The 16,348-nt window shown below is 42.8% G+C and overlaps 1 protein-coding gene across 1 annotated transcript in view; it reads left to right on the top strand.

Moving 5' to 3' along the window:
• The first annotated feature begins 2,746 nt into the window (after positions 1 to 2,746).
• The window catches only part of adgra3 (adhesion G protein-coupled receptor A3), a 69,414-nt gene continuing 55,812 nt past the window's right edge, over positions 2,747 to 16,348 (top strand). Inside the window, exon 1 of the mRNA XM_080792458.1 lies at positions 2,747 to 3,830. Within this exon, the coding sequence (XP_080648584.1) occupies positions 3,649 to 3,830 (182 nt within the window). The 5' untranslated portion in view covers positions 2,747 to 3,648. The remainder of the gene's footprint in view (positions 3,831 to 16,348) is intronic.

The raw sequence follows: 16,348 nt of genomic DNA, 5'->3' as shown, positions 1-16,348 counted from the left end.
AAACCACACAACACGCTCTCTCTCTCTCTCTCTCTCTCTCTCTCTCTCTCTCTCTCTCTCTCTCTCTCTCTCTCTCTCTCTCTCTCCGTCTCTCTCTCTCTCGTGTAGCCTACTGTACGTCTTTATTGACAATAATAAACACGGGAAATCAGTAATAATAGCCGACTTCCGTGAACACCTCGCGCTCCACGTACGTGACGTCATAACGCACACGTCTACTACTACACTGTTCTGTTCAGATTCCGAGAGAGAGAGAGAGAGAGAGAGAGAGAGGGGGGGGGGGGGGGGAGAGAGGGAGAGGGGGGTTGCGGTTTTAATCCTGTCGAGTTTATGGAAACTTTATAAAAAATAAAACATATTTGTTTTCTTTCTTTCTTTGAGGGTTTCGGGCCAGCTAGGGGACATAGCATTGTTTACGGACTGGCTCAAATTTAATAAGTCCTTTCATTTGACATGATCAAATTCACTTATAGCCAGGGCTACCTGAAAACAAACTTAACTCCCTTATACTTGGCTGCTGTGTCGCGAGACACATTTCAGTACTGTGAAGTTGTGAACTATATCACATATCAAATTAAGCTCCATATCATCGTGGCCTGAACTTAAGGCACCCGCAGCAGCAGGTTTGTGGCGTGCTCCAGTGCTGCTGCTGTGTATTAAAATGAACTGTGATTCAACCGAGCCGATCATCTGATCAAATCATCATCACAACAAATGCACAGATCAGATGAGAAGCTGCCCTGTAGCCATTAACCAACGCTCTGCTGCACATAATATTATACCCAGACAGAGCATCATGTAACACAAACATCATTTATGTTTATAGCTTCCTTGTGACTGGAACAATCTAACCTGTCCATATTCGTTCAATAACATATTTTCATTTGTTTAAAACTGTGCTGTCCTCTCATCTTGAGACTATACCTGTTCATGTTTTCACTAATTATCACTGTAGCAGATCCGGCAGATTCCGCAAAATTCAAAATTCCGCAATTTCCGCAATTTTTGAAATTTTGAAAAAAAAAGTTATCCTCGTTTCTCATCATTTTGGGCCATGGGCTATAGCCTATATCATACGGCATACTATAGCGCGCCGTTTTTGATCATTTTTGATGATTTGACAAAAATGGGAAAAAAAACGATGGGTTATAGCCCATGTTTTTTGAAATTTTGAAAAAAAAGTTATCCTCGTTTCTGAAAAAAAAAACATGGGCTATAACCCATCGTTTTTGTCATTTCGTCATTTTTTTCAAATCCTCAAAAAAGATGAAAAACGGCGCGCTATAGTATGCCGTACGATATGGGCTATAGCCCATGGTCCAAAATGATGAGAAACGAGGATAACTTTTTTTTTCAAAATTTCAAAAAACATGGGCTATAAGTTATAACCCATCGTTTTTAGCTGGGCGTTATGTCCATGTTATGTGAAATGTTGTTTTGTTTTTTTGTTTTGCTGTTTCTTGTTTATCTAGGAATTGTATCGTTTTGTCTTGTTTTGTTTTGTCTGGTTGAATTGTTTGTAAAAAAGTGTCTTTATGTATGAAGTGTACTTTGTGAATTTGCGGAGTCCCTTGAAAACGAGATGGTTCATCTCAAGGGATTGTTCCTAATAAAGAAATGTCAGACAAACACAAGCACAATGTTTTCCTGCCCATATGATATGATTCTCCAGTTTCTTCCTGTTCTATCGCGGCTAGTCTCAACTTGTTCGAGGGGAGAGAACAGAGAAAGGGGCTTCTTTTCTTTGTTGTTTGCTCTGCAGAGTGCAGACATCCTGAAGCCCACAGGCTATACTCTACCGCAAAGAGAGATAAAGAGACCCTGAACTGTCCCAGCCCTTTGGAGATATAATTGTAACAGAGTGGGTGACTTTCGTACTCAATGATTAGGCTACGACTATTTGACTTGTGTAGGCTATATTCGTACCTATACGTCTCTAAATGTTTGTTTTGATGAATTGAAAATGGTGGGCCCTGTTGTAAACAAGTGTATGCTTCATGGTGTGTCGTCCACTCACAGTTAACAGTTTTTTGAGTTGTACGTGTAAATGTACGTACAATCAATCAAACGATTCCGCCGATTAAACTCAAAACTTAACTTCCAAATCTTTTAAGAACCCGTTTAAAAGTAATTGCCCCTCTTTACATTTAAACCAAGTTGTAGGCTAGAATATTACATATTTTATTATTTTTACGTTTACGTCCGTTACTTTATAAATAAATGTATAAAGCCAATGATATTATAAATGAACTCCATTGAGAACCGGCTCGGAGTGTCTTGGCCAAAAAAAAAGGACAGATCTACAAGCTCAACAACGCGTTGCACCGTGGCGCGTCGATAGCTTATAGATCTGTTTATGCTTTTAGCCAAGAGGTGGCGGTGACGTCACGGGTGTAAATGCAACATGGAGCTCTCTCAGCTCGGGGCAGGTCTAGTGTGTGTGTGTGTGTGTGAGAGAGAGAGAGAGAGAGAGAGAGTATGTGTGTGTGTGTGTGTGTGTGTGTGTGTGTGACTGGACACTGGAGTAGTGAGTGTGTGAGTGGGGCAAAACACTTCTCAATGGAGAGAGAGAAAGAAACGAGACGGATTGAATTGAAAGAATAAAACGACTAGCTAGCTGAACCCCCCCCCCCCCACCCTTTTATTTTTTTACGAGATATTTATTTGCTCCACCCCTCCTCCTCCTCTTATTCTCACTCGTGTTTTTCACAGTGAAATAATTTACTCCCGTCTTGTACTAAAAAAAACAACAGTAAACCCGGCAACCAGTCAGCAGGAGAGAGAGAGACGAGAGAGACAAGAAAAACTAAAGTTTACTTTATTTTTCTATTTATTTTTTTAAAACACGACGACAGACAGACGGTGGGATCCTCCTGGAAACATCCGTGGGAAACTAAAGTATAGTAACAAGGAAAGAAAATCCTCGATCAGATTCCCTGAAGTTTTGTTGCTGCTGGGATTGGAGGGGATGTGACCGAACCGACCGACCGCAGCTGTCTGTGTGTGTCGATCCTCTCTCTGGGTACAACAGACAACATTCCCCACTCACTCCACTCACTCCACTCGGATCCAAACAAAGAACGAAGTCCTTCTACCTACAACTGAACCTAAAGAAAGGAGAACTTCTTTCTTAACAACCACGACCACCACCGGCCGGCGGACACGTTTGTTTGTGAGTTCCAGAAAGGGGGGAAATAAATCACGGGAGCTTAAAACGAGGACAAGAAGAAAGAAGCATGGATTTATAACCGTAGTTCTATCTCTGGGTGGTTTGGTTTGGCCAAACAAAGGAAGGATCGGATCGTACACATGCTGGATGGATATCCGATGCCTACCTTACCTACCTACCGCCGAATAAAGCGACTAGAAAGGGGGAAAACGTGGGGGTCGAAGGATTAAAAGGTTCATTTTGATTTGAACCAAGCCAAGCTTGTTTCCCCAACATGGAAAAACATTGTATTTTTCGTCTCCACTTCCAAATGGATACTTCTTTGAGTCTGGATTTCAATTTTAAACGTGCTCAACGCAGCGGAGCCTGCCCTGCTTTTTTCACAACGTCCACCTTCCCACTTTAATAAGGGCTAATATATCCCTTTTCTTTTTAGCCAAATGCTGCGGTGGATTTGTGGAGCCGTGTGAAGAGAAACCATGAGGGTGGATGTGTTGTTGCAGTTGTTGTTTATTATGTGTATCAGCGGCGGCTCCGGCTCATCGGCGGCGGTATCAGCCGACTGCAAGTCGTACGAGGCGGGGAAGAAAGTGGTGTGCAGCAACATGGAGCTCCGTCAGGTGCTACCGCCCGACTCCTTCCCCAACATAACAGTCACTTTGTGAGTACTCTCTCTCTCTCTCTCTCTCTCTCTCTCTCTCTCCATAAATCAACATTATAATGTCATGTCATGCTCTGTCTAACTCTAGTCTGCACTAAAAGACACACCTCTCAATCACAGGACAGGACAGGAGGCCCCCGGTCCGGTCGTACTGTTTTAACCACTTAAAAAAACCCTTTTTTATATTGGGTCAAATGGACCAGAGTTGCACTGTTGTTGTTGTTGGTGGTGCCTCTTTGGGCAAAACCAATCTGCCAATGTAGATCTATATAATGGATAGATAAATCTGCTGTTTTTATATATTCACTACATAATTGGGAATGCTGTGCTAGTGGGGGCTCAAGTGGTTAAATGTTAAATATCACCCTGGTTCCTCAATTAACAAGTAATCCACTTATACGTGGACGTTAGATTTATACGAATCACAGTGCTGTTTTGTTGCATATGGCAGCAGTGCAGCAGCATTCCACACTGGACTTAAACTTTAATGTTGTTGTTTTCATAATTTTGTCTTTTTTTATGCATAGTTTAATCGTTGTCTGTAAAATATACACAGGCAAGCTGTGTATGCGAATGTGACTGAAAGTTTTTTGTTTAGTTTGGATAGAATCTATATTTGATTCATTTGACTGTTATTTTTACTTGTCAACAGATGCGAAAATCCCTTCTATATTTATCAGCCACCGTGTGTGTGTGTGTGTGTGTGTGTGTAATGTGTAGGCCTAACCACATTAAGTCTCAACATATATAGTAAGGTATGCTGATTAAAACGGTCAAAGATCGCGCGTCTACTATTTCATTTTAAACCCCCAACATCTGTTGCATCGATCATCCCGGGCAATGCTTCTCTCTCAGTCATTATTGCATTGACTACAGTGCAAGTACAGTACATTCACAGTAGTGTGTACAGTGGACAAGTTGTGTTGTTAGTACATACACATACCTGTTGTATGTGCACACAAATATGTGACTGAATGTTATGGCATGAATTATACCCACTTTATATTGGCTTCAGTTGTTGATGTCGCTCTGAATTACAATTTTGGCATTTTAGCAGACACTCTTATACGTCTGCTAAATGCCATCATTGTTTTGTGAGATCCGTACCTTTTTCTTCCAAAATGGTGTAGTAAAGTTGCAAGGATGGCCCATATGCATGGCAGACAGTTGAGGTACATTACATACAGTATTGACTCGGTCCCAGATGATGGGGACATTATTGGTACAGTTGTCACTTTGTCAGTCTGTCAGATCTGGGAAAACAAAACCCCTGTGAGAGCAAACAGTGTCCCTCAGAAGCTTTGTCTTTACTTAGTAGAGTTTATTTATTTTGGTCATTAAAACAAATCAATACAGTGCCTGCTTTTATTTTTTTGCAAAAGAAACATTGACCAAAAAGGTGTAGGCTGAAGCCTAAGCTTATAACAAATAAATGGCTTTCATAGGTAAAATAATACAACAAAGCAAACAACAGAAGGGACAAAAACAAGAAAACATAACATAAAACAAAAACAAAGACAGACAGGACAATACAGTTAACAGGAACAAGACAACAAAGAACAAAACAAAACACAAAACGAGAAAACAAAACATCATATCAACTTCATGGACTGAGGAGGTAGTAATTATAATTTAGTTTAGATGGTTGATGATGACTATGAGACACTCCTGAACTTTAAGGGGGAGCCCTGGCCTGGCCTGGGGGAATACCAGGGCTGTGTTTGTGGGGAAGATTCACACACAGTAAGAGTTAGCATATCGGGGTGCATACTTAGTTTAGACTACGGTAGTCATTGGTTAGACATAGGTTAAGGTTTAGGTGTGCTGCCCCGTGGGAGGTTAGGGTTAGGGTGAGTGAGTGTTTGAGATAGGTTGTAGTTGTATAGGACTAATGACTGGTCTAACCAATGACTAGTCTAAACCAAAGTACTGTCTAAACTAAGTACTGCACCCTCCCAGGATATCAATGGTTTAAAACCAGACCTATTTTTGCAACCACGTCTACCACTGCGGGTTCTTTCCCCTGTCTTGTTATAGGTCCATCTATTGTAAATGTGGGTTGCTGAAATCATACCAAAATACTCCTAGTCCGGATGTTATGCTTTGTCTGTGTATCTACGGGGCTTGGAGTCTGTCATTGTTATGACAGTGATGGATCGGAGAGAGGGGAAAACGTGTTTCTCTTGGTTTAACATTGAGCCCAAGCACTCTGATTGAGGAATGTCCTCTACTCAACAAAATATCTAATTAGCTGGCCCTAGGACGGCTCACAGTGGAACATATACTTCCCTCTCACTGCAGTTCCACTTGTTTATTCCCTCCCGTTGAACTCTAGGTCTCTAGCCCATTCTGACCTGAGATCAGATTCATAAATGTCTTCTACATCCTGACAGTTTTCAGAAAAAGCTATGTTTCTATGTCAGTGGTTCTTCGATCTTTCAAAAACAGCAGACCTACAAGCTCGTAGCGCGCCACGAGCTTGTAGATCTGCTATTTTCCAATAGCTAAAGCATAACATAATGTTTAAAACACGCCCAAAATAGGATAAGAAACTCTACAACAGCAAAGAAGTGGTTTGGAAATCTCCTTCCAAAATGGACTCGCCCTTTGTAAATTTACTGTGGGAGAAAGTGGCAGTGAAATAACGCATTGAATTCCCTTTTGACGAGGACTGTGGTGTGGTTTTTGGGGTGTTTATTTATGATCTGTAAAATGGGTCTTGGCCTCCCCTGGAGTTACTGTGGTGGTTTTAGGGGAAAGGGTTATGGAGTCTCCTGTTGTCTCTCCATTAGGTTGAGAGTGGCCTTTTGCCCTGTGACACAGCTGGACACAGCTGGTCTGCACTACGGTGACCTGAGGGAAGGGTTCCTAATCAATTATTATTATTGGGACTGACTGAAGCCAGTCTTCAATGTTATTGGTACTGACTGAGTCATATTATCGCTCTTTTGGGACGAGTCATTCAAGTTCACACTGCCCCACCGAGGACCTGTTGGAACTTACGTATGTGCAACTTAACTGCCAGAAAGTCAGCCCATGATGTGACGAATTGATGGAAATGTTTGGAGGATAGCATTTGGCTTTTTTTAAATTGAATACAAATCAAAATTATTTGACTGTCAGTGAGGCCTGCTTTATCCCATTTTGGGGCGGGAATCCCTTTTGGTGGTGTTAGTATTATGTTATGCTTTAGCTATTGAAAAATAGCAGATCTACAAGCTCATAGCGCGCCACCGAGTGGCGCGCTACGAGCTTGTAGGTCTGCTATTTTTGAAAAATCGAAGAACGACTGACATAGAAACATAGCTTTTTCAGAAAACTGTCAGGATGTAGAAGACATTTTTTAGAATCTGATCTCAGGTCAAAATGGCTTATTTTGTCTTTGACCTTTTGTAAAGATATATGTCTGTGATTTGGGTGTTCTGAAGCCGTGTTCTTGTGCTCATTACATAGACCTGGGCATATGTCTATATGACCTGCATATGCGTCCATCGTTAGCTGGCAAACAAACAAATCTCTCCTTGGTTTCTGTTGGAGTGAATCCACAGTTTGCAGTGTGCTGTTCCAGCGTTCCATATGCATAACATTTGCCATTGGAAAGATTGCATTTATGAACGACTCCTCTCTAGTCTGTAGTTAACCAATTTGGACTGACGTCAATTTAAGAAAAGGCTTCAATATCCTAACATTTTTCGGAAAAACCTATGTTTCTATGTCAGTGGTGCTCAACCTTTTTCATTTCAAGGACCCCCAGAATTATCTCTATTGGGCCACGGACCCCCCATCTCAAAATATGTAGTTCCAGGCAGGGACCCCCCAGAACCCAATATTTCGTTTAAAATTTTCGTTAAAAATGAAATATATATTCAATGATGTGCGTCCACATTTTAACGATTTTTCAGAAATAGCAGACCTACAACAAGCTCGTATGAGTATGAGCTTGTAGATCTGCTATTTGCTGTCCCTTGGTATTTGGTTGGCTTTCAAGTTGTCCACATTGACACGCCTTCTTGTCTTGTTAATTAAAGGCCTTTTCCAGACACGATAATACAAGTTTAGGTGTGATTAGACACTCATTCATCATACCTACCCCTGTCTTTGGGCCATGTACTTCCCCTTTACCGTTTACACAGTCTGGAGCGTACCTCACAGAGAGAACCAAACCATTTACACAGTCTAGTACCTCACAGAGAGAACCGAACCATTTACACATTCTGGAGCGTACCTCACAGAGAGAACCAAACCATTTACACAGTCTAGTACCTCACAGAGAGAACCGAACCATGTACACATTCTGGAGACTAGAGTACCTCACAGAGAGAACCAAACCAAAAATACAATCCTTGAGATATTTTCATCAATGTTGCTGATTGTATGGTCAAAATACCTTTATATGCTGCAGATAGATGTACAAAACTACACAGCATATTTGTAACTTTGTGTTGCTGTCTTCCATTTGAAATGAATGGTAGACTGGAGCTTTGTAGCTACCAGTGTGAACGCAGCATTATAAGGGCCTTTCAAACGTGAAGCGATTTAACTCGCCTATAGTTTGTTTTCATTGAGACCTGCGGTTTTTGCGCAAGCGACGTATTTACGTGAGCGGCGGTCCCGTGAATTTGTTGAGCGCGTGCTCGTTTCGTGCACACCCCCCCCCCCCCCGTGACTCACCAGACCTGGATTCCGTTTAGCTTTTTTTTCTTACGCTTGCGTTGTCGCGCCCCTCTTGAGAAGACCTGTAGCAGACCTGTGGTCGATCCAGACCTGGAGGAGACCTGTCGTTGATCCAGACCTGTAGCAGACCTGTAGCAGATCCAGGCACCAACGTGTGCGTTCCGTTCCTCGCTTCCCGTTAGAGAACCGAGGCTTGGTTTGATTCCATGCTAGACAAAGTATCGTAAACAAAAGGCGAAACCAACCAACAGAGAACTTTTATGATACGTCTGGCCTTAATGTTGTTGTGCCTTTCTTATGTTGATTATGGTCTGTCTGCATCGGTGACAAAGTCAAACATCATTTTGTCTGACTTAGCACTAGCATTTATTTGGGTTTTTTACTTCTTTTTTTTTTGCCAGATGTTGGAATGCGCCTGCCTGTGCAGTCCATTCCAGTCTCCGTTGCAGTTCTTCTAGTTAGCCCCGCTGAATGCCTCTCTCTGTAGAGAAAGGATGAGTGATGCATTCCCTACATTTGTGGTCTTAAAGTGATACCGCATGCCTAAGTAATGTGAGAGGAAATGACACAAATGTGTTTACAGCTGGCCTCATGTCAGTGTAAGGAGGAGGACCTCGGGGCTATATACTGCTGCCGGGGCTTGAACCTGACCTTTGCACTTGTGCAGAGGTGGGATCAGTCGTTGCGACGTGCATATTACACACTAGTGTGTGTGGGCGTGTATGGGTGTGTGTGTAGTGTGTGTGTTTTTGTGTGTATTCTTGTGCACTTTATTCATGTTTCAGCCTACATGCCAATGCAGACACACGAACAGGGACAGACTATATATATATATATATATATATATGTAAGCGGGCTCTGTTCTTAGTTCTACACTACGGTTACCCCGTAGCTCGTATGTCATTGCTTTGGGGACTCGTTGAGTGTAATCAAAGAAGCATTCCCATAAAGCACCTGGGCTGAGCTGCACCCAGGCCAGTGCAGTCAGTCAGGCACACCTGGCTCTCTGCGCCCCCCCCCCCCCCCCCCCCCCCCCCCCCCGACCCCCGACCCGAACGAGAAGCATAGGATTAATGTCAGGAAGAGGCAGGGATTTCCTGCCCACTGCAGAGGAACAGCGTGCTCTGCCTGATGACACATTGGAGTGCAGTAAACTGGCACGGTTCACTGGAGCAGCACACGGAACCATGAGTTAAGGTCAGATGTGCATCTGGTTTCCTGGAGACATTATAAATTTCCCCTCATTCTGCGACATCGGCTTCACAATGGAGTTGAAATAAAGTCCAGTGAAGATTCAAGACTTTATTGCCATGTCAAGTTTGTCAACAGAGTTGATTGGAATTTGTTTCCGTGCACTAAAAAACATACATACGATACATACATACACATATTCACATCACATAATCAGACAGAACACACGATACAAAAGTACAGACATCATATGAGGGGGACCAATAAATAAGAAGAATGCAAAACGTTACATTTCATGTTGAATAAATAAATAGCATGTCTCTTGTAGACATAAGTATAAGTAATCCAAAAAGCCAACGACGTATTGTTTTTTAGGGATTGGTCGGTATGATTTTGTTTTAGGTCAGATACTGATCTGGTGGTTCTGGCAAATCCACAAGTTCACATCTTGTTTTGGCCAAATGATGGCTCCAGAATAGGGACACTGGGTTCATGTGGTTCATGTATCATTGTATTATAATAAAGCAGGATCCTCCCCCTAGCTCGGTTATCAGAACTGTTTACCTCTTCTACCCTGACATGAAAAAGTGATTTTTCTCTGGCATGCCGGAAGCCGTTTGAAGCTTGTGTAACTAGTATACCCAGGTCGGTGGTGGTGTCTGCTTTCATGCATATCCGGTGGTTTTTACAGATTACAGAAGTTTAGGTTTTTTTTGCCTTCGTTCTAGGCAAGCCTTTGGGGCTGAACTAAAGCACTGTGTTTTCCTTTGAGATTCTGTGGTGTTTTGCCTGAAGAGACACCAAATCCCTGAGGCTAGACTCTTGTCTTGACAGCTGAGTATTCACTCAGTTGACACTCTTTCATTACACTGACCTGTTTAGCTCTTTGCTTTGCCAGAAATTCCCGGTGTAAGAAAATATTGATACCATTTTAGTACAATTATGTTTTGTGATACAGTATTGATTCTCAAAAACATTGTATTGACACATAACATAACATAACACTTTTCTGAAAAAGCTATGTTTCTATGTCAAAAAATAGCAGACCTACAATCTCCTCTTGAGAACTCTCAACAGACGGCTGCACTAATGACTTTGGGGCTGGCCCGTCTAGAGTTTGAATGGACAGGTATCCGTCAAAAGGGAGACATCAAAGAGGAAGGATGGATGGGGAAAGATCACCATATGGAATGTCAGAACAGGTTCTGACACACAGTATGTCCATATATGGAGATCTAAGGCCTCACTCACACCTTTCAATCTAGCATACAACATTGATGCATGCTAGATGTAAACAAAGGATAAGTGTCATGGCCGCCCCCCAAAGCATTTCCAATGCAAGTCACATGGTTTGACACAACATGTTTGTTGTACAGCTTTCGGCTGTGTTTCGACTGCCCCCCCCTCCCTCCCCCTCATACAACAACAATGTTGGGTCAAACCATGTGACTTCCATTGGAAACGCATTGCGAGCGTGCATCAGTCAACAAGTCTCATGCATCAGCTATACATCAATCTTTTGTGAAGGTGTGAGACTGAGTCAGGCCTCAGGGTTTGAGGTCAGCTGTAGAGTTGGGCCTGGGCCTGTCAGCCTACTGTCTATCCCTCCATACAAAATATAAAATATAGGCGAAAGCCTAAGAAAAAAAACCATTTAGATGTAGAGTTGCTGGCCAATATTGATGACATCAGGGATCTCCATATACGGGCTTACTTTGCGACACCAGGTCGCATTTACTGTGACATCAGGGTCTCCACACGTCTTTCCCCATAGGGGCAGGAGCCTATCTCCTGTTTCTGTAGCGTGAGGCAGCTTAATGTACAATTACACCCCCTGGACATGACGCTAGTATGTCGCAGGGACTTACCCCCCCAATCCAACCCTTGATGCTGAGTGTCAAGCAGGGAGGCACTCATGGGTCCCATTTCTCACAGTCTTTGGTATGACCCGGCCGGGGATCGAACCCCGACCTCCCAGTCTCAGGGCGGACACTCTAACCACAAGGCCACTGCAGAGCAATAATACGTCTAGTATTACTATATTCTTAACCATTGCACACTGCACATACACAGCCCCCCCATAGCCACAAGTTGTTCGTTTATAATGTGCAGCAGGTGCTGTGGGGATAATGGCGTTGCCGTGCCAGTTTCTGTTCACTGCTTGCTGATCTCTGCTTTTGTTATTGTGTTGTTTGCATAACCTATTTTGGCCGGGAACCCTTTTTTGGTGTTAGCATTATGTTATGCTTTAGCTATTGAAAAATAGCAGATCTACAAGCTCATAGCGCGCCACCGAGTGGCGCGCTACGAGCTTGTAGGTCTGCTATTTTCGAAAAATCGACTGACATTAGAAACATAGCTTTTTCAGAAAACTGTCAGGATGTATAGAAGACATTAGAATCTGATTTCAGGTCAAAATGGGATAACAGATCATTTTCCCATTCAGTCAGAGGAGAAGCTACCTATAGGTGAATGCATTCTTTTCTGTCCGCCCGTCTCTGAGACAGACGTTGGCGTGCTGTGAGTGGAAAGGGGATATTGTCAGGCTATGACATCAGCGTTAGTGATGTGGGGCTGAGGAGAGAGCTTGTATGACACACTGCCCTTTCCAGCGTTGCCTCGGGCGAAGACAATTCTCTTACAGGCCTAGCAGAATCTTTCTTTCGACAGCGAGACTGCGTTGAGTTAGGTGTAAGTAGCTTAACTTGTAAGTAACTGATCAAGACAGCTAAAACGGATGCTTTGGTAGTCTATGAGAGTCGGAAGTAATACCATTTTTTGTATATTTGCATGAGACAGCGTAGAAATGCCTGTCATGTTCTGTGAAAACGTGAGCCTTTGTAGCCAAATGCTCTTAACCCATTAAGGCCTGACGTTGAAATTTAAAAAAAAAAAGTCTTCTAAACAGTTTTATTAAAAACCCATGTTTCAATGTCGGTTGTTCTCAAACATATTCATGTCAAGGTCCCCAAATATCTATGACATTGGCCGCTGACCCCCCCCCATCTGAAAATATGTAGTTCCAGGGACCACTCTCAGTATAGCAAAGATTTGAGTTAAAAACTCGCTCTGAAAGAATTATATATTCAATTATTTCAGGCACATTTTCACGAATTTTCAAAAAATAGCAGACCTACGAGCTCGTAGAGTGCGCTATGAGCTTGTAGATCTGCTATTTTTCAATACGCTAAAAGTATAACAATGCTTTTAAAACACCAAAAGGGGTTCCTGCCCAAAATGTGTTAACTTGTAAGTAACTGATCTGACAAGACAGCTAAACGGATGATTTGGTATAGTCTATGAGAGTCGGAATTTTTGAATATTTCGCATGAGACAGCATAGATAAATGCCCATCATGTTCCGTGAAACGTGAGCCTTTGTAGCCAAATGCTCTTTAATAAATTATAGGCCTTACAACAAGTATCTTTGTAGACAAATTTGTTTCGGGGGGGAAAAGGGGAAAGTCTTTGAACGTTAGTAGTAAGAAGAAATACCGTAGCAAGTCCCAGCAGCACCTCCTCTGTCAGCCATGTTCATGTTGACCCTCCGCCCCTTTAACCACCCCTTTAACCTCCCCTTTAACCACCTGAGTCAGAACTCCACTTTGCCATTCATTAAACCAACACAGTCAGGGAGTCACTTTAGCAGAGTTTTATGAGCTCAACTGAAGTCTGAAACTGTGTTTTTTTTCTCTTTTTTAAAACCCCCTTGAAGGGAATACAGCTAGCTACCCCGACTCCTGGGAGTTCTTTGTCTAGAAGCCTCGTGAGCATAAAGAAAGTGTTGAGAGAGAGAGAAAGAGAGAGAGAGAGAGAGAGAGAGAGCACCAGTTGGCTTTGTCCTTTAAAACCCTGTGTGTCTATGAGGGGGTTGTGTTGCAGTGGCTGGCTGGTCGTTTCTAGTTCACAACTGGTTAACGTTTTTTTAAAACCTGTAAAGTTCTACGCTTTCAAAGGCGAGGTTCTTTTGAATGACGGGTAGGCAAGGCAGGCCTCTCTCTCTGTCTCTTCATGGCTGATGGCGTTAAGAATAATACTCCCCTTTTTTGTAGACCGTATGAAACAACAAAACAAACAGCTCTGGTTTATATAGGGTTGTTTTTTAAATGCCGATTAAACCACATTAATTACAACATTAACGAGCGTTCCTATTAATAGCAGCAGAGATACAAGCTCACAATGCCTCACACTGTAACATGATGCGTTGTGATGCTTTTTAGATCAGCTATTTTTTGCCAAAGAGATTTGTGAGACTCTGGTCAATAGCGTTTAAGACTTTAACAACCCATTCTGGGTGGGAACCCCTTTTTGGTGTTTTAAGCATTACGTTATACTTTAGCTATTGAAAAATAGCAGATCTACAAGCTCATAGCGCGGCACCGAATGCCGCACTACAAGCTTGTAGGTCCGCTATTTGTGAAAAAAATCATGAAAATGTGGCGCAAAACTTTGAATATATATTCTTTCAGAGCAAACGGTATGCGGCCAAATGACAGATAATTCTGGGGGTCTTTGACATGAAAGAGGTTGAGCACAACAAACTGACATAGAAACAAAGGTTTTTCAGAAAACTGTCATGATTTAGAAGACATGTGTAGAATCTGGTGTCTGGTCTAAATGCCGTTAAGTGGTTAAAATAGACACATTTGAGAGCACTTAACATTCAAACTTTGAAAGCAAAGACTCCGGGCCTGGATCATGACTCGCTCTCTGCTGCCCCTTGAGATGTTTACGCCACAGGGCAGAACATTAGTGTGAGATCTGTGTGGATCATCCCACTCCAGTTAGTTGGTTCCTGGCTTGAAGACAGAGTGCGGGGCTTATCTATCTGTGCTTATCTATCCCCTCGTCGGTCCTACATCATTCCCAGGCGTAGCCCGGAGGAATTCCGCAGGCTGTCGTTTTCAGAGCCAGAGGGTTTGTCGATGGAAGACAGAGACAGACGCAGAGGAAGCGGACGGTTCCGACCGCAGATGTCCCTCTGGAGGTTCTATAGGGCTTAACCCGTTTTGACCTGAGGACAATTCTACTATTGTCTTCTAAATCCTGACAGTTTTCAGAAAAACCTCATGTTTCTATATGTCAGTCGTTCCCAAACATTTTCATGTCAAGGACTCCCAAAAATATATGGATTTGGCCACCGACCCCCATCTGAAAATATGTAGTTCCAGGCAGGCAGGGACCCCCCTGATGTAATGATTTGAGTTAAAAAACGTTCGCTCTGAAAGAATATATATTCAAAGATTTGCGCCACATTTTGACGATTTTTCAAAAATAGCAGCCTCAGACCAGAGACTTTTAGAGAGAGAGAGAGAGTGGTGTCACCGAGAGGGCGAACAGCGCAGTCACGTGACCCATGATATGATATGATATGATGTGATACAGTACTTTATTGTCAGTTCACACTGAAATTTGTCTTGCGACCCAGCAGCCCAAGTATGCAGAAGAACACATATACACACATTTGACATGAACACAAAGAACAAGACAATTTACATACATGTCGACAAGAGCAATATCCACCGTCTAGATTACCCCGTGGCTACTACAACTCCTGATATTAAGCCTCAAGGTCGACTGGTGGACAAAGGACCTCTTTAGTCTGACCTTATTGTATGCTGGTACACCATATCTCCTTCCTGAAGGCAGCAACCTATATTCTCCATACAACACATGGCTAGTGTTTGAGGTGATATTCCTTGCGAACCATAGGATGCTGTTATCATACGTGGATGTATAATGTTTCTAAAGTTGTTTCGGTAGTCTAGTGGTCCCAGGAAGTGAACGGACTAAGGCAACCCTGGTTGCCAATTCCGCTTGTTTCGAGCCAAATTTGGCTTGTTTTTATAAATACCCATATAGGTTTGGCGGGGGAGTGTGAATCACATTAAGTGACAGAATCGGTCTGGTGTCTCAACTATGTGTGGACTAGTATAATGAATGATCAAAACATTCATAATTATAGACATGCATACTAGTATTTATAATGATAAATGCATCACATGTGTAGTTATTTATTAGTATTATATGGCGATGTTATTGGGCTTGTTTTGGCTTGTTTTTCGAGGGAAGATTTGGCTTATATTATCTTGCCAAGAGTTGGCTTGTTTTGGGCTTGTTTTTTGGAGGTGGGGTTGGCTTATTTTTCTCTCGCAAGAGTTGGCAACACTGCTACGGAGTTGTCGCAACTCTAAACTGCACTGCCTCAGACGGAGTTCTTTAGGGTAACTTTAATATATTTCTTTATCCCACGATTTTGTAACCCATTTTTCACCCCTGTGTCAATCATCTAATGTGATCCTGGGCTCTACACACCCTCCACCAACCTAGTCCCCATATATGGGGGACATGGGGAGACCAACCTAGTCCCCATATATGGGGGACAAGGGGAGACCAACCTAGTCCCCATATATGGGGGACAAGGGGAGAGCAACGGACTTGAACTCATGCTTCCTTCATGCCTGAGTGTCCAAGTTGCTCCTTTACATCTGACAGGGGGGAGTTTCCCTGGTTGGACGTAGCGCGTGGAAGGAACACGTTATTCCAACCAGTTCCTTTCCCCTCCATCAGGCGCCCCGGCTGGCCAGGGGGAGGCCGTTTAGAGACCAGGATTACTGCATGTTTTTGTGAGGGTACCTACCCTAGGGGACACGG

This window comes from Protomyctophum bolini (assembly GCF_963924005.1).
Source record: "Protomyctophum bolini genome assembly, chromosome: 20".
In the NCBI taxonomy this organism is placed as follows: domain Eukaryota; kingdom Metazoa; phylum Chordata; class Actinopteri; order Myctophiformes; family Myctophidae; genus Protomyctophum; species Protomyctophum bolini.
The sequence above is the reverse complement of the archived record's forward strand: the minus strand, read 5'-3'. Positions and strand labels throughout refer to the sequence as shown.